At 45.7% G+C, this 21494-nt stretch overlaps 1 protein-coding gene across 1 annotated transcript; it reads right to left on the bottom strand.

Moving 5' to 3' along the window:
* Window positions 1-4151: 4151 nt before the first annotated feature.
* Window positions 4152-19994, bottom strand: LOC309550235 (uncharacterized protein; the record flags this gene model as incomplete). The annotated part of the gene is made up of 3 exons (XM_082250646.1): window positions 4152-5306; window positions 19050-19525; window positions 19694-19994. The coding sequence occupies 3 exons, from the start codon at window positions 19992-19994 to the stop codon at window positions 4443-4445; spliced, it is 1641 nt and encodes a 546-aa protein (XP_082106772.1). The 3' UTR covers window positions 4152-4442.
* Window positions 19995-21494: the final 1500 nt, after the last annotated feature.

Below are 21494 nucleotides of genomic sequence, written 5' to 3' on the forward strand. Positions count from 1 at the left end.
AAAAGGGATCTCGGCACCAGGCAATAACTCTATTGGACAGTCATAGGGACGGTGAGGTGGTAGAGAGTCCGCCTTCTTTTTATCAAACACGTCCAGAAAGTTATGATAGACGGAGGGAACATCTTGGCTGGCATTGGAGACAGGCTGAATTTAAAGACAGCTGGCAGGAGGTGGTATCTCAGGAGTCATACAATGTTGGAGGCAGTACACTGATTTGAAGGATACTTCCCCTTTAGACCAGTCTATCAGTGGGTTGTGTGCCCGTAGCCACGGAATTCCCAGAATTACAGGAAACATGGGTGAAGGAAGGACATCAAAGTGAAGAAGTTCCTGATGGCCAGGGCCAGTAGTGGCAAGTACGGGTAAGGTTTCCTGAATGATGGGCCCGGACCTGGGAGTGGTGCCGTCTGCAAGGTGGATTTCCAGTTTATGGCTCTTGGTCTGGAGTGGAATATGAAGGCTTCTTGCTACAGATATATCAAGGAAACAGCTGCAGGCTCCGGAATCAATGATTGCTGGCAGCTTGATCTCTCCTTCCGCCACCTGTAATGAAACAAGAAGGACTAGGTGAGCGGGAGAAGGTCCCGGAATTTGGAGATGCATATGGTTGGAAGCAGAGGGCTTGGTCTCACCGGGCAGTTGCGGAGAAAGTGTCCATCTTCCCCACAGAAAAGACATAAGTTCAATTGCCTGCGACAAAGTCTTTCAGCAGGGGTTAAAGCTGTACGGACCACTCCGATCTGCATAGGCTCTTCAGGAGACATTGGGTTGGTAGCAGTGGGTAGAGGAGCAGGAGATGGTGGCACCTTGGGTAACATCCAAGTAGGTTGATAAGACTGAGCTCGTTCAGACCGACGTTCCCGCAAACGTCTGTCCAACTGGATGGCGAGTTGAATAAGCCCCTCTAATGAGGTGGGGGTCTCTACTCGTGCCAACTCATCTTTCAGGGTTTCAGACAGGCCTAACCGATATTGGTATTTGAGGGCGGCCTCATTCCACCCTGTGTCTGCAGCCCACCTACAAAAGTCCACTGTGTAATCCTCTACAGGGCGTCGGCCTTGCTGTAGTTTATGGAGTGTAGCCTCGGCAGTGGCCATACGTTGTGGGTCATCGTACAGCTGGGTCATAGCCTCGAAAAAAACCTCAACGGAACTGATAGCAGGATCCTTCTGTTCCAGTAAATGGTGGGCCCAGGACTGGGGTTCATCAGACAACAGGGAAATAATAAACCCCACTTTAACTGTCTCTAAAGAAAAAGTTCTGGGTTGCAGGGCCAGGTATAGCAGGCAGGCATTTTTAAATGACTTGAACTTTCTGCAATCCCCCGAGAAGCGTTCATGTATAGGTACTCTTGGTTCAGGAGGTGGAGCCATCATAGTAGGAGTTGGAGCTGACTGTCCTGAAGTTGAAGGAGCGGAGGTGGAGACTGCAGTGGGTGGATTTGGAGTTGCTGCCAGAGATGGTGTAGTCAGGTACTGTAGACGACCTTCCAGTTGGAAGTAACCATCTTGAAGATTCTTCACCGTCTGAGTTAATGCTGTAACTTGCTGGCACAGGGCTTCCAGTGGGGAGGCACCTCTCTCGGCTTCTGTCATGGCTGGATGATACTGTCACGTACCTGATCCGAAGCCAGAGTGTAGAGAGGGCTCCCCCTTGCGGCTAGGTGCAGAGCACACCTGGAAGTGGGACAGGGAGTGCTGTGCCCGAAGTAGCACGGGTTGCCAGTTGGCATGACCAGATGAAAGCAAGAACCAACTTGTTGAGAAGTCCCAAGCAGGTCTGGAACACTTTGGCAAGCCAAGCAGTTACACGGTACAAACAGGAAAAGACTGGGAGAATACTGGAGCGAAGTCAGGAGCCAAGCCGAGGTCAAGTATTGGAGAAGACAACAGGAATCCAAGAGCAAGCCAAGGGGTCAGGAGCCAGAAGAAGCAAAGTCAAACAGTCCGGGTCGGCAACGAGAAGTCAAGATCAGCAGGTATACAAGGCACAGGGAACACGGGAGGCTGTTGATCATCCAGCAACTAGTTGTTGTGGCTGCTGGATTTAGATAGGCTGTTTGGCGCCAAGCGCCATCACGTATGGCGTGCGCGCGTGCGCATTGGCGCACGCACATTCCTGACTGCGTTTGCCCGTGTTTGGGCGCGCATGCGCATTCGCGCCAATGCGCAAATTCGCTGATTAGCCAGGATATTGGTAGTTCCCTGACAATATTGTATTGAATTGGGAGAGGTATGTAATCCTATAGGTCGGTAGGAGACTTTTGAAGGGGAGAGGAAATTATTTATGTTCATAATTGTATTATACAGTTAGGCAGTTGTAGTCAGGGGTCCCGCTGGTGGAAGAAATGGTCTTGTACCATATGGGCTATAGCAAAGAAATATTTGTGTTGGGCACGATTGTTTACAATGTATATGACACTGTCAGTAGAAGTATCGGGTGTAGAAGGCATTTTCCAGTTACGTGCCCCAGGACAACGTCATCTGTCAAGAAATGCATCGGATCCATGACGTGCTGACGTCACCACGTGTTGGAGATCCTGGAAGGATGGGTGTTGTGGTTGTAGCCAGCCGCCTTTTCTTTCCTATCCACGATTATGATCATTACTGTCTTGTAAGTGCAATATACCCTTGCATATGCTTTAGGTGGAGAAGGCATTTTACAGTTTCGGCCAATAAGTAAACGGGGGGCAATGAAGATGTGAGTATGAGGTGGAAGTCGGAAGGTCAGGATTCCATACCAACACCAAATAAAGGGAGTGTAGAATCAGGTACAGTGTAACCCCAGGAACTGTGGAGATTGGCAAAAAAATTTGAGACGAAAAGTTTTGAATAAGTGGAGAACGGCACCAGATGTGAGGTAGGGATCCTGTATATTATATATATATATATCATAGTTTGTGGGCTGTATATATTTGGGGTATTTCCACCAAAGAAATGCAGCAGAATACATTTTGGCTGAAATTTGTGAAGGAAAATTATTTATTTGAGTAATTTTATAACAGAAACAAAGAAAACGTGTTGTTATTTTTTAAGAACATTTTCAGACTTTTTTCATTTATTTAGCAAATAATAATTAACAGCGGTGATTAAATTCCATAAAAAGAAAAAAAGAAACTGAGTTTGGGTTACATGACCGCGCAATTGTCAATCAGTGCGACAACGCTGATAGCTGAAAGATGTCATGGGCAGGAAGGGGGTAAAAGTGCCCGTTATTGAAGTGGTTAACCCCCTTAATGACCAGGCCATGTTTTGCGATTCGGCACTGCGTTACTTTAACGGACAATTGCACGGTCGTGCGACGCAAATAGAATTGATGTCCTTTTTTCCCACAAATAGAGCTTTAATATTTTTCACATTCTGCTATATAACATTCCCAATAAAAAAAAAAAAAAAAAAATTAAAAATCTAATATTAGGCCAATTTGTTTTCTGCTACATATTTTTGGTAAAAAAAATCCCAATCGGCGTATTTTGATTGATTTGCGCAAAAGTTATTGCGTCTACAAACTAGGGGAAAGATTTATGTCATTTTTATTTATTTTTTTTACTAGTAATGGTGGCGATGAGCAATTTTTAGCGGGACTGCGACATTGCCGCGGACAGATTGGACACCTAACTGACACTTTTGGGGGGACCAGTGACATTAATACAGTAATCAGTGCTAAAAATATGCACTGTCACTGTACTAATGACACTGGCAGGGAAGGAGTTAACCCAGGGGTGATCAAAAGGTTAAGTGTGAGCCTAGGGGAGTGTTTTCTAACTGTATGGGGGAGGGGCTTGTGAAATGACCATAGAGACCTTTGTTCCTATATAGAAGGATCACAGGAGCTCTATGATCATTCCAGAGAGAAGAACGGTCAGCTGTGTTTACAACATCTGACCGTCCTTCTCTTTCAGCAGGGACCGATCGGGGGTGCCGGTGACAATCACGGCCGCCGGCCCCGCATCCCCACTGCCTAGTGGGAGAGGGAGCGCACCACCGGCAGAGTGCGCTCGCCCCCAGCACCAGGCGCACCACCGACATACCGCCTACATCAATTTGCGCAGCTGAGCCAGTCTGCCGCAGTAAAACTGCATGGGGTGATCGGATGGTGGTTAAACTTATCTTTGTTTGTGAAATCTTCCCGCACAAAATATACTCAGCCAATGAAAGGTAATGACTCCATTTTTATTTTTCTCCTGCTATCAATGGCCAACACGGGACAACACTTCATCCATGTCTTTGGTGATCTCTGATCTCCTTATGAAGTGTTTCTTACATGATGAAGATCAGCCATGGAGTATATCTGAGGTGTATATCAGGGTGTGCTTCTTCCCCACATGTCCCAAAACATTCATATAGAAGACATTTCCCGCACTCAAGGCACTAATACACCTCGAGGGTTGTGTGGGATCCCTGATATACAGGAAGACAGGACTACAGTGAGGAACAATTCCCTCATTCTGGACAGGAAAGGGGCTTCTCCCCCGTGTGACATTTCTGATGTCTGTTAAGACTGGACTTGTCTGAAAAATATTTCCCACACTCAGGACAGGAATACGGCTTCTCCCCCGTATGAGATCTCTGATGTATGGAAAGATTGGACTTATAAGAAAAACACTTCCCACACTCAGAACAGGAATACGGCTTCTGACCTGTGTGAGTTCTCTGATGTGTGTCAAGATACAACTTCACTGAAAAACATTTCCCGCACTCAGGACAAGAATAAGGCTTCTCTCCTGTGTGAGATCTCTGATGTTTGTAAAGAGAGAACTTCTGTGAAAGAGATTTCCCGCACTCAGAACAGCAATACAGCTTCTCCCCCGTGTGAGACCTTTGATGTTTGTAAAAAGAGGACTTCTGTGAAAAAGATTTCCCGCACTCAGGACAGCAATACGGCTTCTCCCCCGTATGAGATCTCTGATGTATGGAAAGATTGGACTTCTGTGAAAAACATTTCCCACACTCAGGACAGGAATATGGCTTTTGCTCTGTGTGAGATCTCTGATGTTTGTAAAGATTGGACGTTTGAGAAAAACATTTCTTGCACTGAGGACAGGAATACGGCTTCTCTCCCGTGTGAGATCTCTGATGTGTGTGAAGATGGGACTTTACTGAAAAACATTTCCCGCACTCAGGGCAGAAATACGGTTTCTCCTCCGTGTGAGATCTTTTATGTACATTAAGATGGAATTTAGATTTGAAACACTTCCCGCACTCAGTACAGGAAAACCTCTTATCTGTTGGAAGGATGGCACCGTCCCTCACAGTCTGAGGTTCCTCAGGATAAGAGGAATACGATGGTCCGGCACTGTCCTTCACAGTCTGAGGTTCCTCAGGATAAGAGGAATACGATGGTCCGGCACCGTCCCTCACAGTATGAGGTTCTTCAGGATAAGAGGAATACGATGGTCTGGCACTGTCCCTCACAGTATGAGGTTCCTCCGGATAAGAGGAATACGATGGTCCGGCACCGTCCCTCACAGTCTGAGGTTCCTCAGGATAAGAGAAATACGATGGTCTCGCACTGTCCCTCACAGTCTGAGGTTCCTCAGGATAAGAGGAATACGATGGTCCATCTACAATGTGTGGTCCCAGATGGACATTTGAGGTAGCCGGGTTTTCTCCTGGACTATACTGTGTGATGTCCTCATCTTCTAATTTACAGTCTGGAGACAAAGTGAGACAATCCTCTGAGGTTTTCCTCATCTCCCGTCCATGTGCTAAAATAGAAATACAAAGATTATTACTAGACATCAGCAGATTGGTTCCCCTAAACCAGGACTCCGCCCACATCAGGCAGCTTTGTCTCTGATGATCTTACAATTCCCCCCTCAAGGTAACTAGTAAATGGGTCCTCTGATCTCCTACCAGTTCATTTCTTTATTCATGGACCTTAGTCAGAGAGTGAGGAAACATCGAGAACTGTCTTTTATAGGAGTGACAGTGATGAGGGGATTATAGGACGAGTGTTCCCTCCCCCTCTATCACTCATTACCATCTTCCCACTTCCTGCACTTCCTTATTTAGTCCATGATTTAGTCAGGAATAACAGCGGGCTGAGCCCCACCAGAGGTCAAAGAGTGAGGATGGGGGGAGAACAACCAAGATGAAGACTGGACTGATCCTGAAGACCACCATCATTGGGTTACTGACTCCTCCCTCATTATCACTTTCTGCTTAAGGTCCCAAAGTTGGAGGATGTTATCACATTATTATCAACATGTAAAAGTCTGTCCTCCAAACAGATCCTCAGGTATAAAATGTCCAGCTGGTAGGAAATGGGTGTAACAAAAGAGAATCCATATTATGTGTATATATAGCAGTGGGTAGAGGGGAGAGAGCAAAAGTCTGTAATGTATAATATAGAGTATATAGTGCAGGGGTCAGGAGTATGTAATGTACAACATAGAGTATATAGTGCAGGGTTCAGGACTCATAATATTTGTGTTCAGTAATCAGTTGCAGAGGTCCCACACGGCTGCCTCCCATCTCCTGAGACTGCACTCAGTGACTTGGGTGTGAGACTATACAGACATATCCCTCCACCCGACACAGATAGCAAATAACAAAGCAAGTAACCCCAGGGGAAATTGATTTGTCAGAGATCTTGGTAGACCCAGACATGAGCCAGAAGACCTAAGGTACCTACCCCAGGTGTCTAGGTCAAGCAACGTCTAGGGTAAAAATGAACATGTTGCTGCCCGCTAAACCCCAGAATCTCCATAAATCCAGTCTAGAGACATAAATTGTGTCTGCAGCACAGAGAAGGAAGATTATCCGAGAGAAATAAAGGAATACAGGACGGGGAACACAGCTCAGGAAAGTGACCAGAGTATTACAGGCTGATATCACCCAGTCCCCGTCCTACTCTGGACCAATCAGTGAGCAGTATGAGTGGAGGAATGTATTCAGGGTTAATGACCCACCTGTGCTGATCTCTGTAGGAGTGTCCTCCTCTATAAATGTCCCCGTTATTCCATCCTCCTCCATAGACTGCTGATCATCCCTCACATACGGCTCTTCTTCTTCTGCTTTAATTTCAAATTGTATATCGATTGGATCTCCACTCTAAATCAAGAAAATGGGAGTGAATATCATCTGGAAGATATAAGCTTTGTTATTGTGATATTATATATAAAACAAAAAAAACACAGCCTCTCCAGAAGTCCATGTTGTAGATGCTCCAATCCACCAACCTTGTAACATTGAGGGATGGTGTGACCTTCCTGTGTGGAATCCCGGGAATACAGAGGACAACTCTCTCTCTCTCTGTAGCTGGATGACTCCTCCATGGTGTCCTCTTTGCATTCCTTTAGAAACTCTGACTCCTCCATCACCCCATCCTCATCATCCTCCTCTTTTATCTCTTCTTTAACCGCTTCCATACAGAGCAGTTAGACACCCTTCCTGCCCAGACCAATTTTCAGCTTTCAGCACTCTCACACTTTGAATGACAATTGCTCAGTCATGCTACACTGTAACCAAACAAAATTTTTATCATTTTTTTCACACAAATAGAGCTTTCTTTTGGTGGTATTTGATCACAACTGGGGGTTTTTTTTTTCGTGATATATGCAAAAAAAAGAGCAAAAATTTTGAAAAAAAAAACCACTTTTTTTTAGTTTCAATTATAAAAATTTGCAAAAAATTAATTTTTCTTCATACATTTGGGCCAAAATGTATACTGCTACATGTCTCTGGTAAAAATAACCCAAATTAGTGTATATTATTTAGTCTGTGTGAAAGTTATTGAGTCTAGAAGCTATGGTACCAATTAATGAAAATTGATCACACCAGATGTACTGACTGCCTATCTCCTTTCTTGAGGCCCTCAAATGTCAGGACAGTTCAAACCCCCCAAATTACCCCTTTTTGTAAAGTAGACAGTCCAAGGTATTTAGTAAGAGGCATGGTGAGTTTTTTGAAGTTATAATTTTTTCCCACAATTCTTGGGAAAAGGAAGAAAAACTTTTTTTCTTTTTTTTCCCACAAAGTTGTCAATTTATAAGCCATTTCTAACACATAGCATGTACACAGCAAAAATGACACCCCAAAATACATTCTGCTACTCCTTCCGAGTATGGTGATACCACATGTGTGAGACTTTTACACAGCCTGGCCACAAAAAGAGACTCCACATCCAAGTAGCACCTTCAGGCGTTCTAGAAGCATAAATAAACATAAAACTTTCTTACTACCTATCACATTTTTGAAGGCCCTAGAGCACCAATACAATGGAAAAGTCCACAAAATGACCCCATTTTGGAAAGCAAACACTCCAATGTATATTCTATGAGGCATTATGGGTCGTTTGCACATGTCATTTTTTTCCACAAATTTTTGGAAAATGTGGGAAAGAAATGAAAACTTTTTTTTTTACACAAAGTTCTCAATTTATAGGATATTCCTAACACATAGCATGTACACAGCAAAAATGACACCCCAAAATATATTCTACCACTCCTCCTGAGTATGGCAATACCACGTGTGAGACTTTTTCACAGCCTAGCCATATAGAGGGGCCCAACATCCAAGGAGCATCATCATGCATCCTAGCCACTTGCCTAGGCCTATTTTTGACATTTGGTGTTTACAAGCTAAAATCAGTTGTTTTTGCTAGAACACTACTTGGAACCCCCAAACAGTATATATTTTTTTAGTAGAGACCCTAGAGAATAAAATAGAGATTATTGCAATATTTTTTATCACACCGTATTTGCCCAGCGGTCTTCCACACGCAATTATTTTGGAAAAAATTCACTTTTTTTAATAAAAAAATAAGAAACCAGTAAAGTTAGCCCAATTTTTTTTCCATAATGTGAAGGATAATGTTACGCTGAGTAAATAGATACCCAACATGTCATGCTTCAAAATTGCGCACACTCACGGAATGGCGACAAACTTTGGTACTTAAAAATCCCCAAAGGTGACATTTTAAAAATCTCTACAGGTTGCCATCTTAGAGTTACAGAGGAGGTCTAGGGCTCAAATTATTCCTCTTGCTCTAACGATCGCGGCAATACCTCACATGTGTGGTTTGAATACCGCTTACATATGTGGGCGGGGTTTCCGTATGCGTTCGCTTCTGCGCGCGAGCTCACGGGGACAGGGAGCTTTAATTTTTTTTTTTTTTTACTATTTATTTTATTATTTTTACACCGTTTTAAAAAAAAATATATATCATTTTTATTTCTATTACAAGGAATGCAAACATTCCTTGTAATAAAAATAGGCACGACAGGATCTCTTTTGTGAGATCTGGGGTCAAAAAGTCCTCAGATCTCACAAGTACACTAAAAGATAGAAAAAAATAAATAAAAAAATAATTATATAAAATGAAAAAAAAAAAAAGGGACCTTTAAACCGGTTGCTAGGCAACGATGTTTGCCGTAGCTCAGGTCCTCCAAGACCATAGAGTCGAGTGAGGGCAAGCTTGCCCTCACTTGACATCCTGTCTGTGAGGATCTGGGATCGGATCCTTTTCCCCGCTGCTGGCGGGTCCGGTAAGCGGAGAAAAGGACCGGAACGCGGCGGGAGGGGGGGCACCTCTTCCGCCATCCCGAAAGGGTGATCCCACGACGAATCCGCCACTGGGACCACCCTTATCGGAAAGCCAACCGTCCACTGTTTAAAAAAATACCAGGGTTATGGCAGCTATCTGCTGCCATAACACCGTTTTTTTAGGTTTAAATGGAGGACGTACATAAACCTTTTTGGACTTGGACATGGTGGCTGTATAAAGGGTGACAGGTACTCGGGTACTTTGCTGGGCAGGTGACAGGTACTCTGGTACTGGTGAGCAGGTGGCAGGTCTTCGGGTACTCTGATAGGCAGGTGACAGGTACTCGGGTACTCTGATGGGCAGGTGACAGGCAGGTGATAGGTACTGATGGGTACTGATGAGTAGCACTGATAATGATAGGTGATACTGATACTGTACTGATGGGTGCTGATGATCAGTACTCATACTGATGATCAGTACTGATACTGATAGGTGATAGGTACTGATGGGTACTGATGAGTAGTGATGGGTACTGATGAGCAGGCGGCAAGTACTCGGGTACTTCAGGCGTCCGGTACTCTGATGAGCAGGTGGAAGGTACTCAGGTACTCTGATGGGTAGGTGACAGATACTTGGGTACTCCGATGACGGGTACTCTGATGACAGGTACTCCGGTGACAGGTACTCAAAGTACCTGTCATCAGAGTACCCGAGTACCTGTCATCAGAGTACCCGAGTACCCATCATCAGAGTACCCGAGTACCTGTCATCAGAGTACCTGAGTACCTGTCATCAGAGTACCCGTCATCAGAGTACCTGTCACCAGCCCGTACTCGGGTACTTTGATGGGCTAGTGACAGGTACTATGATGGGCTAGTGACAGGTACTTTGATGGGCTAGTGACAGGTACTATGATGGGCAAGTGACAGGTACTATGATGGGCAATCAGTGTGTTTGGGGTGCACTGTAATTGGTAACTAGTTGTTACCACAATCTCCTCCTCACACAGGATCAGTGTGTGTGGAGGAGAACACGGTGACAGCTAGTTACCGTGTTCTCTGTTGACATTTGTGACCGGCTGTGATTGGACACAGCCAGTCACGTGGTAAAAAGCCAATTTCATTGGCTCTTAACCTAGATCGGGGATTGGCTCTGTCCGAGGGACGAGCCTCGTCCCCGATCGCTGCTCTGCGCGCCCCCGGGGGCGCGCATTGCAGAGAGAACAAGCGGCTCACGCTGGAGCCGCTCATGTGATCAGCTGTGATTGACGCAGCCGATCACATGGTAAACAGCCAATTTCTATTGGCTGTTTACCTTGATCAGGGATGGGCTATGTCCAAGGGACGAGCCTCATCCCTGATCGCTGCGCGCCCCTGGGGGCACGCAGTAGCAGCTAGAACGGGCAGTCATCATATGACGGCCGCCCGGAACGGTAAAGCCATCCTGCCGGCGTCATATTACTATACGCCGGTATGGACGTGGCTAGTTACCCCCAACACTGTAGATGGGGCTATCTCCACTCCCACCAGGGGGGGGGGGGGGATATATTACTGCCTAATACCATCACACGCTCACCCCCCCCCCCTTTCCTGGCCAGGCAGGCTGCATGCTTGGATTAACAGTTTTGTGTTTATTTCCTGATTGACCTCACACATCCTCCAATGACAACTCATATGGCTAAGCTCATGAAGACCACAACAAGCAAATAGGCGGCTCATTATCAGGACTTGTTTTCTCAGAGAATAGGTGCAGGAACTCCCCCTTTGTCTGCCCCTACCCACCTCTAAGCATCATTCCTTGGTTCCACCCCATACCCACCTCCAAGCACCATTCCTTGGTTCCACCCCCCTACCCACCTCTGAGCACCATTCCATGGTTCCACCTCCAAGTACCATTCCTTGGTTCCACCCTCTACCCACCTCCCAGTACCATTCCTTGGTTCCATCCTCTACCCACCTCCCAGTACCATTCCTTGGTTCCATCCTCTACCCACCTCTGAGCACCAATTCCTTGGTCCTCGGAGGAATGGGTGGCACAATGTGAAAAAGACCAGTAAGCAACCCCCCCCCCCCCCGAATTCCAGCTCTTTCCTGCCTTTTTGGATGAGGACTCTCTTTCTCTTTTCAATTCTTTCTGGACTCCGAGTCAGAACTGCAAGAGCAAACCTCTTTGGAATTAGACACTGACTCTAGAACTGCAGTTCTCTTTCATTCGGCAGACATTTACTCTAAAGCAGGAGGCGGACTAAATGCAGCTCATTGCTATCAAAGGAGGTTAGCCCTTAAAGGATACAGTTTAAACTCTTGCAATGCAGACAAGAATGTCCAACTTGTAGAATTATTCTTTAGGATAGAAACAATATTCTTCATACCAACTTCCATTGCATTGGAAGAGAGTCAAGGGTTAAGGCAGGTTCACAGGCTACAACTGCAGACAGATACTGTATACCCCTTAGGGACAAGTCCAACATAAAGTTACCACCAGAAGACCCTAAACCCCCCCAAAGGACCAACCTAATCATCATTAATGAGTATACCCCTGAAGGACACAGCATCCCCCAATGGAAACGCCATGTATATGGCTAAGCTCATGAAGGCCACGTCAACCAAATAGGTGACTCATTATGCTGGAAAGCCTCTTCCTCTTCACAAGTGCCTAATCTGACATCCTGCAATGCAGGTAGAAGTGTTCTGGTTGGGGTTTGAACTGAGCAACCAAGTGCTGTAAGGTGATGACCACTAAAGGCCCGTACACACGTACGGATCGTCGTCATACAAACGTCGGCGGACGAAAGATCTGCCGATTGTACGCGTGTTAGTATGGTGCCTCCGACAGCTGTCTGCGCACAATCCGCGGACAAGAGTCTTTCTTGCAAACATGAAAATTTTTGTCTGCGGACACCAGAACGGACGATTGTTCGCCTGTCAGTACAGAAATCAGCCGACAGACCGCAGATTTGCAAGACTGGGCATGCTCAGAAAATAAAAAACACAGGGAAAGTTAACCATTACATGACATCACTTCTGCAGTCAGCTGAAGTCTGCGGACAAAATTCTTGTGCTGTCCTTGTGCTGTCTTTGCACTTTTCAACAGACACCGACATCCCGGGGAGAAAAGACGAACGTTTGTATGACGACGATCCGTACGTGTGTACGGGGCTTTAGACATTCTGCTGCTCTGTCCTTCTGTTCAATTTGCACCACTCTTCTAGCATGAGCTTCTAGATTAATAGGGAATAAAGGCAGTGCTCTCCTTTGGAAGTGCTAAAAATACTTGCATTGCAGGCATTGCTGTATTTAGGCCTAGGTCGAGAAGGCCCCCCGATCTGCTGCTAAAACCTGAAAAAAAAAAATGGCCGCGGCCGGCCCGACATGCGCACTGCGCATGTGCCGCCGCTGTGACATAATGGCGCTGGGCGGCGACATTTACAAATGTAAGGTGCCTCAAGGTAAGTGAGACTCCTCCGCAGCAGATGCCGGTGCTGTGGGCATGGTACAGGAGATTCTCCTATACCATGCCCGCAGCACCTGCATCGGCTGTACTATGCTGCCCACAGCCCTGCATCTTCTGTATTATGCTGCTCAGTGCCCACAGCCCTGCATCTCCTGTACCATGCTGCTCAGTGCCCACAGCCTTGCATCTCCTGTACCATGCTGCTCAGTGCCCACAGCCCTGCATCTCCTGTACCATGCTGCTCAGTGCCCACAGCCCTGCATCTCCTGTACCATGCTGCCCAGTGCCCACAGCCCTGCATCTCCTGTACCATGCTGCCCAGTGCCCACAGCCCTGCATCTCCTGTACCATGCTGCCCACAGCCCTGCATCTCCTTTACCATGCCCGCAGCACCTCATCTCCATGTCTAAAGCCCCTGCACCATGCCTGCTTCTCCTGTACCATGTCTGCAGCCCCTGCCCTATGCCTGCAACCCCTGCATCTCCTGTACCATGTCCGCAGCCCCTGCACCATGCCTGCATCTCCTGTACCATGTCTGCAGCCCCTGCACTATGCCCGCAGCCCTGGAAGATTTTCCCCCTTAATGACCAGGCCATTTTTTGCGATTCAGGACTGCATTACTTTAAAGGACAATTGCACGGTCGTGCAAGACTGTACCCTAAAAAAATGAATGTCCTTTCTTTCCCACAAATAGAACTTTCTTTTGGTGGTATTTGATCACCTCTGCAATTTTTATTTATTGCGTTATAAACAAAAAAAGAGCAACAATTCGTGAAAAAAAAAAAATATTGATTTTCACATTCTGCTATATAACATTCCCCCATAAAAATTTAAAAATCTAATTTTGTCATCCTTTTAGGTCAATTTGTGTTCTGCTATATTTTTGGTAAAAAAAAAATCCCAATAAGTGTATATTGATTGGTTTGTGCAAAAGTTATTGTGTCTACAAACTAGGGGAAAGATTTATGTCATTTTTTTATTTTTATTTTTACTAGTAATGGCGTCAATTTGTGATTTTTAGCGGGACTGCGACATTGCGGCGGACAGATCGGATCCCCTAACTGAAATTTTTGACACTTTTGGGGGGACCAGTGACATTACTACAATAATCAGTGCTACAAATATGCCCTGCTACTGTAATAATGACACTGGCAGGGAAGGGGGTTAACCCGGGGGTGATCAAAGGGTTAAGTGTGAGCCTAGGGGGTGTTTTCTAACTGTATGGGGGAGGGGCTTGTGAAATGACCATAGAGACCTGTGTTCCTATATAGAAGGATCACAGGTGCTCTGTGATCATTTCAGAGAGAACAACGGTCAGCTGTATTTACAACAGCAGGCCGTCGTACTCTCTCAGCGGGGAGCGATCGTGGGTGCCCGGCAGCAATTGCGGCCACTGGCCCCGTGGATTGGCATCCCTGCTGCCTAGTGGGGGGCCCCCAGGAGCGCTCCCATGAGCCAACGTACCCATACAAAACAACAAAATATACAAATAGGCACTTTGTACCCACTTTTAATGTACAGAGAGGAAGAGGTGGAGCCTAAAGAGGAATGGGGTGTGGTTTACAGATGATAGGGAGGGTCTGAAACAGGAAGGGGCGCGGCCTTGACAATAAGGGGTGTTCGTAAGTAAATAAGGGGGTGCATGAGTTTAGTCCGGCCTAGGGCAGCACAAAACCTAAATACACCACTGATTGCAGGTACCTCTGCAGGAAGGGAGGTACAAAAACCTGCTTATAGACCATCCTCATCTTCCTTTTAGGAATTGTTTGAAGAGGATTAAACTGGTCAGTTGAGTGATCCTGCAAGGGAAAACTGACATGGTCAGAGTTGAGACTCCTTGTACATGCAGATCTGGAGAGGCTTAAAGCGGTTGTATCCCGCTTTTTGACACTTTTACCTACAGGTAAGCCTATAATAAGGCTTACCTGTAGGTACAAATAATATCTCCTAAACCGGCACGGTTTAGAAGATATTTACAGTGCATGCAGCCGCTCGCGCGAGCGGCGCATGCGCTCTGAAGGTCCGGGGGGACCTTCAATTAACACACTGCGCGGGAGTGACGTCATCGCGGCTCCGGCCAATCAGCACGCTGGAGCCGTCTCTTCCGGCCAATCAGCGCGCCGGAGCCGCCGAACCCGGAAGAGACGACGAGGGATCATGGCAGCGCCCGCATCGATGTCCGGGGGTCCGTGTCGGGGCTTCGTTTTAAGGTAAGTTAAACATAATGGGCTAGTATGTGATGCATACTAGCTCATTATGCCTTTGTCTTGCAGGTTTTTTTTTTTTTATTTTTTTTTTTCATAGGGTTTACAACCGCTTTAATAGAAAGTGTCCATTAGTCAGCTTCCCATACACCAGCTTTATGAGGCCTGCAGAAGGGCTGACAATCCAGGAACAGTATCAGTAAGGAAGATGCTGCCCCCCTCCAGCTATGACCTGCATAGAGCAGCCACAGCATAGAGGGATTAGGTTGCAGCGGCACAAGGACCTTTCACAGTAAGAAATAAATCCATGATAAATAGAGACGGTGCAAGGGAGAACTCCATATTGTTAGAAAAAAAATATTATACCATATATAATTGCTACTCAAGCTATGTAGTAATTAAAAAAAAAAAAAAAATCGCAATTCAAACTACAGCTGCTAAAGTCTCCTAAGCGGTCAGAAAAGACAGTGTAACAGTTGTTTCTGTTTGCTAGGTGAGAAAAACCCATAAGGGGTTAATTACTGCTAAAGGAATACTGACACTGCAGCGTCTCACATTAGAGCACCATCCCAGCAGGTGAATAATCAAACAGACCCTGCCATACAGATGTAGTGCCCTCCTAGGTAAGTGCTAGAATGAGTGGATATAGTTTTTGGTTTCTCTGCCTAACAGGGACACATCTCTTGTTGTATTGATGATTAATATTGATCCAATAGCCATGGATTATATTGGACAGGTGGATGGAAGCCTGACAGATGAGAGCATGGATGTCTGTACAGCCCTGGCCAATTAGAAGGGGATGTGCCCAAAGGCATGCTGGGTACCTGCATTTATATCTGAAGAGCACATGGGCTCGTAGTCCAGTCCAGTCTACCTCTAGGGAGAGAGGTCTAAGTGGGGAGGGGGATGCTGCCTCTCCCTTGCAGAGGCTGCCAGGCAGCCTTGGGTGGGTGACCTGAGGGCCTAAAGCATTGAAGTTGCAAACCCATTGGTCCTTACGAGGGCTGACTGAGGGAGGATATCTGCGGATCCTGGCTGTTACTACTGAGGAAGACTGGTGTGTGTGCCCCAAGAGCCTTGTGAGTATAGACCCCCCCCCCCCCACACACAGGGGATCCTTGGGACTTGTGCTGTTAGATCCTCCTCTGGGTGATAGAAATCAGTTACTGGGTGCAAGCTAAAGGAGACACTGGCTAGTGTCTTGAAGAGGCAAGGTTCATTGAGTTCCTTCAGCTACAAAGGGACTTGTTCATCCCATACAGGTGCTATATGGTCCTGCAGATGATCTGCGATACAGTTCTATTGAGAGAGTTGTCCTTACCTGTAAACAGTTATTTGGAGTATCCTACTAAATCCCTTCTCTTATCCAAAAAAATGTGAAACTACAGATGATCACAAGGAACCACTGTCATATGTGTGGACTTTAAGGGCACAGCATGAGACAGATAACAACTACATGGATTTATCCTAAGATCTCAATAAAATGAGGAAACTGGCCCCAAACTGAGCTCAGCTCGTACACAGGAGATCAATGTCTCCTACTAATTTCACTCATGTACATCATACACATTTAAGGATAAGTTGGTATATATCATAAGGTTTGTGTAGGTATAGATATTTCCTCTGTTCACTGGTCAACGCGTTTCGCACATGACTTCTTCAGGACTATGAAGATGTACAGACAGTTTTCTCTTATAAACAGACTCGATATTAATGTTTCATACACATAGAACATAATCTGTATTTATGTACATCATAATAAATACAAACATGGCTTACTAGCACACGGCCTTCCTTCCAACCCCCAACAAATGAACCTCGACCAGGAGCGGACACAGGGGGGAAAATTGGACCAAAACATGTTCTATAATATATATATATATATATATATATATATAAATATATATATATGTATCTGTCCTGATGATCCTAGGTAGAAGATAAAATATATATGTGTAGTAGTGTGAGGAGTAATTACATTCTCTATTCTATATCTATTCACACAGAAAGGAGGAAGGATAATCACCTTATGAGGATAGCAGGTTGGTATACACCGGATGGAGTTTATACTCCCATAATATGTGGGTGTCTTTCTCTATAGGGGTCACCTAGGTATATGAGCAAAGACCATCTTGTTTATGACTCATAGTTAGTGTACTCTTATCTTTAATAATGTAGGTTTCAGCCTACCTATAGGTTAGGTATATCTCTTGGATATACTTACCGCCCCTTACCTATGTAAGAAATGTCAAATAGAGGAGGAGCCTGCAGTAGTTATTTTTTAATAAAAGGATTTTTCAAAAATTGCATGTGTGTTTTTATTATTTTTTGACACTTTTTTGGTGAATAGGTACGGGTAATATGTTCCCCATGCTCATTCACACAAAGGGTGGGGGGTGGGGGCGGGATCTGGGCGCCTCCTTGGTAAAAGGGGCTTTCAGATTATGACAAGTCCTCTGCCTGCAGACCCCCACAAGCACAGGCCGCGGTTGTGGTGAAGAGGCCCTTGTCCCCATCAACATGGGGACAAGGTGCTTTGAGGTGGGGGGGTGAGGGCTTTCCTGACCTGCTGGGCTGCATGCCAGGATAAAGGGTCTGGTATGGATTATAGGGGAGAACCCACGCTTTTTTTTTTTTGTTTTGTTTTTTTTACATTTTGGCCCCCGAAGGGTCTGGTATAGACTGGGGGGAGGGGGGCATGCTGTTTTCTTCTATTGCCGGCATTCTTTCCATTCATCTGTCAGTGGGGAAGCCCGCTGACAGCTGATGAGTCATGGTTGGTAAGGATGCGGGCAGCTGGCTTTCAGGCTTGCTGCTTAACAACCAGCTATTTCTTCACACAGAATTTGCATCGGTCGATCGTTTTTTTTTTTTTTGACTGATCCGAATTCGAATCGCTACAAAAAGTTGGAATTCGTTAGAAAACAAAAACAAAACAAATTTTAACAGATTTAAAAAAAATTCATTACAATATCATTTGGAGATTTGGATATATCCGAATCTAGGAATAACCAAAAATTTGACGGAATTTGTATTCGCAGCAAAACGATTTTCACATGTCTAACACTTAATGGCCACCCGCTAACAGCTGGGCTCCCAGCCAATGCAAATGGCCGCCGATAGCAGGGCCCACTCTCCAGGCATGGATCCTCTACATGTGTGAAATAATACCACCCCGCTGATAGCTGGGGACTCAATGACCACTCGGGACATCCTGGAAGACTTCTGGATACCAAAGGAAGCTCCTGACATCCCGCACAGCTGCCCAGCACCAGACCCGCCCACCAATACTTCCAATAGTTAGGAAAAATTCATACAAAAATTGTCCTATAAGTGAGGAGGACAAAAAATGAACGCAGCCATTGGCTTATCCTCAACATTTATGGGGGTGGGGGTCTTACGGGGGGAGGAACGAGGGAGGAGCTACCCAAACGTATACTGCCATGGACATCTGTCAGGAAAGCACATTATGGCCACTAGATGGAACTGACCATTATAGGAAATCCCAATTCATCATGACTGGGGGAATGCGGGTCACATTTCATCAACACATTTATAACAACCAGATCTGTAAGTGTTTGTGAAATCTTCCCACACAAAATGTACTCAGCCAATGAAAGGTAAGGACTCCATTTTTATTTTTCTCCTGCTATCAATGGCCGACACGGGACAACACTTCATCCATGTCTTTGGTGATCTCTGATCTCCTTATGAAGGGTTTCTTACATGATGAAGATCAGCCATGGAGTATATCTGAGGTGTATATCAGGGTGCGCTTCCACACGTCCACCAACATTCATATAGAAGACATTTCCCGCACTCAAGGCACTAATACACCTCCAGGGTTGTGTGGGACCCCTGATGTACAGGAAGACAGGACTTCAGTGAGGAACATTTCCCTCACTCAGACCAGGAAAGTTCATTCTCCTCAGTGTCCAATCTCAGATGACTGTAAACAGAGGACTTCTGTGACTGACAATTCCCGTACTCAGGACAGGAATGCGGCTTCTCACCCGTGTGCGATCTCTGATGCGTGGAAAGATTGGACCTCTGTGCAAAACATTTCCCGCACTCAGGACAGGAATACGGCGTCTCACCCGTGTGCGATCTCTGATGCGTGGAAAGATTGCACTTCTGTGCAAAACATTTCCCGCACTCAGGACAGGAATACGGCTTCTCACCTGTGTGCAATCTCTGATGTGTGGAAAGAGTGGACTGCAGTGCAAAACATTTCCTGCACTCAGGACAGGAATACGGCTTCTCACCTGTGTGCAATCTCTGATGTTTGGAAATCCCAGACTTGTGTGAAAAACATTTCGCACAATCAGAACAGGAATACGGCTTCTCTCCCGTGTGCGATCTCTGATGTGTGGAAAGATCTGACTTGCATGAAAAACATTTCCCGCACTCAGAACAATAATATGGCTTTTCCCCCGTGTGCAATCTCTGATGTGTGGAAACATATGACTTATGTGAAAAACATTTTCCACACTCAGGACAAGAATAAAGCTTCTCACCAGTGTGTGAGCTCTGATGATTGTGAAGACTAGACTTCTGTGCAAAACATTTCCCGCACTCAAGACAGGAATATGGCTTCTCCCCCGTGTGAAATCTCTGATGTCTGGAAAGATCGGACTTCTGTGCAAAACATTTCCCGCACTCAGGACAGGAATACGGCTTCTCACCAGTGTGAGATCTTTTATGCACATGAAGATTGTATTTAAAACTGAAACTCTTCCCGCACTCAGCACAGGAGAACCTCTTATCTGTTGTAAGGACGGCATCGTCCCTCACAGTCTGAGGTTCCTCAGGATAAGAGGAATATGATGGTCCCGCACTGTCCCTCATAGTCTTGGGTTTCTCAGGAAAAGAGGAATACGATGGTCCAGCAATGTCCCTCACAGTCTGAGGTTCCTCAGGATAAGAGGAATACGATGGTCCATCTACACTGTGTGGTGCCGGAGGGACATTTGAGGTAGCCGGGTTTTCTCCTGGACTATACTGTGTGATGTCCTCATCTTCTACTTTACAATCTGGAGACAAAGTGAGACAATCCTCTGAGGTTTTCCTCATCTCCTGTCCATCTACTAAAATAGAAATATAAAGATTATTACTAGACATCAGCAGATTGGTTCCCCTAAACCAGGACTCTGCACACATCAGACAGCTTTGTCTCTGAGGATCTTACAATTCCACCCTCAAGGTAACTAGTAAATGGGTCCTCTGATCTCCTACCAGTTCATTTCTTTATTCATGGACCTTAGTCAGAGAGTGAGGAAACAATGAGAACTGTCTTTTATAGGAGTGACAGTGATGAGGGGATTATAGGACGATTGTCCCCTCCCCCTCTATCACTCATTGCCATCTTCCCAACATAAAAAGTCTCGCACTTCCTTATTTAGTCCATGATTTAGTCATGAATAACAGCGGGGCTGAGCCCCACCAGAGGTCAGAGAGTGAGGATGGGGGGGGGGGGGGGCGCGACAACTAAGATGAAGACTGAAGTGATCCTGAAGACCATATATATCTCTGGGGAAGTCCAATCAGGATGCAACGCATCAGATGGGAGTGGTTTGAGGACATCATCACGTTAGGCGGAGTGCCCTCAAGTTACACTGAGACTGATGCTTGGGGAATCTGCAGTGATTGTGTGTATTCAATGCTGGATTGTTTTTTAACCTTGTGAGTGCTTTTCTTATCCATGTAATAAATATAACAGTGAGCACTATGGAGTCTCTTTATCTCTAGTAGCAGGAGCTGGCTAAAGAGGAGGCTCTGCCTACATGTACCTGAAGGTGTGTGATTTCATGCTGTGTGTGTCCTTTTTGTATGGAGCAATGGGGTCTGAAGAGGTGAGAGAACACCTGGAATTGCAGGGTGGCGCACTGTCAGCTTATTCTCCGTGACACCAGAAGGGTGGATTTGTGGCTCATTCATGTTTAATGAGGATTGTAAAACTGTTTGTGACTGTTCACCAGTGTGCGTGTCTTTTCATGTCTTTTCTTCAGGTTTTTGTGTGTTTGTGTGTAACAGTGTGTGCATTGTATAGATAGAATATACACGGCTCAAAAAAAAAAAAAAAATGAAAGGAACTCAGTGACTTGGGTGTGAGACTATACAGACATATCCCTCCACCCGGCACAGCCAGCAAATAACAGAGCAAGTAACCCCGAGAGAATTGTTCTGTCAGAGATCTTGCTAGACCTGGGCATGGGGCAGAAGACCCAAGGTACATACCCCAGGTGTCTAGGTCAAGTTACATCTATGGTGAACATCAACGTTTTGCTGCCAGCTGAGCCCCAGAATCTCCATAAATCCAGTCTAGAGACATAAATTGTGTCTGCAGCA

Source organism: Pelophylax lessonae, assembly GCF_965119305.1.
Source record: "Pelophylax lessonae genome assembly, chromosome: 3".
Classification (NCBI taxonomy): domain Eukaryota; kingdom Metazoa; phylum Chordata; class Amphibia; order Anura; family Ranidae; genus Pelophylax; species Pelophylax lessonae.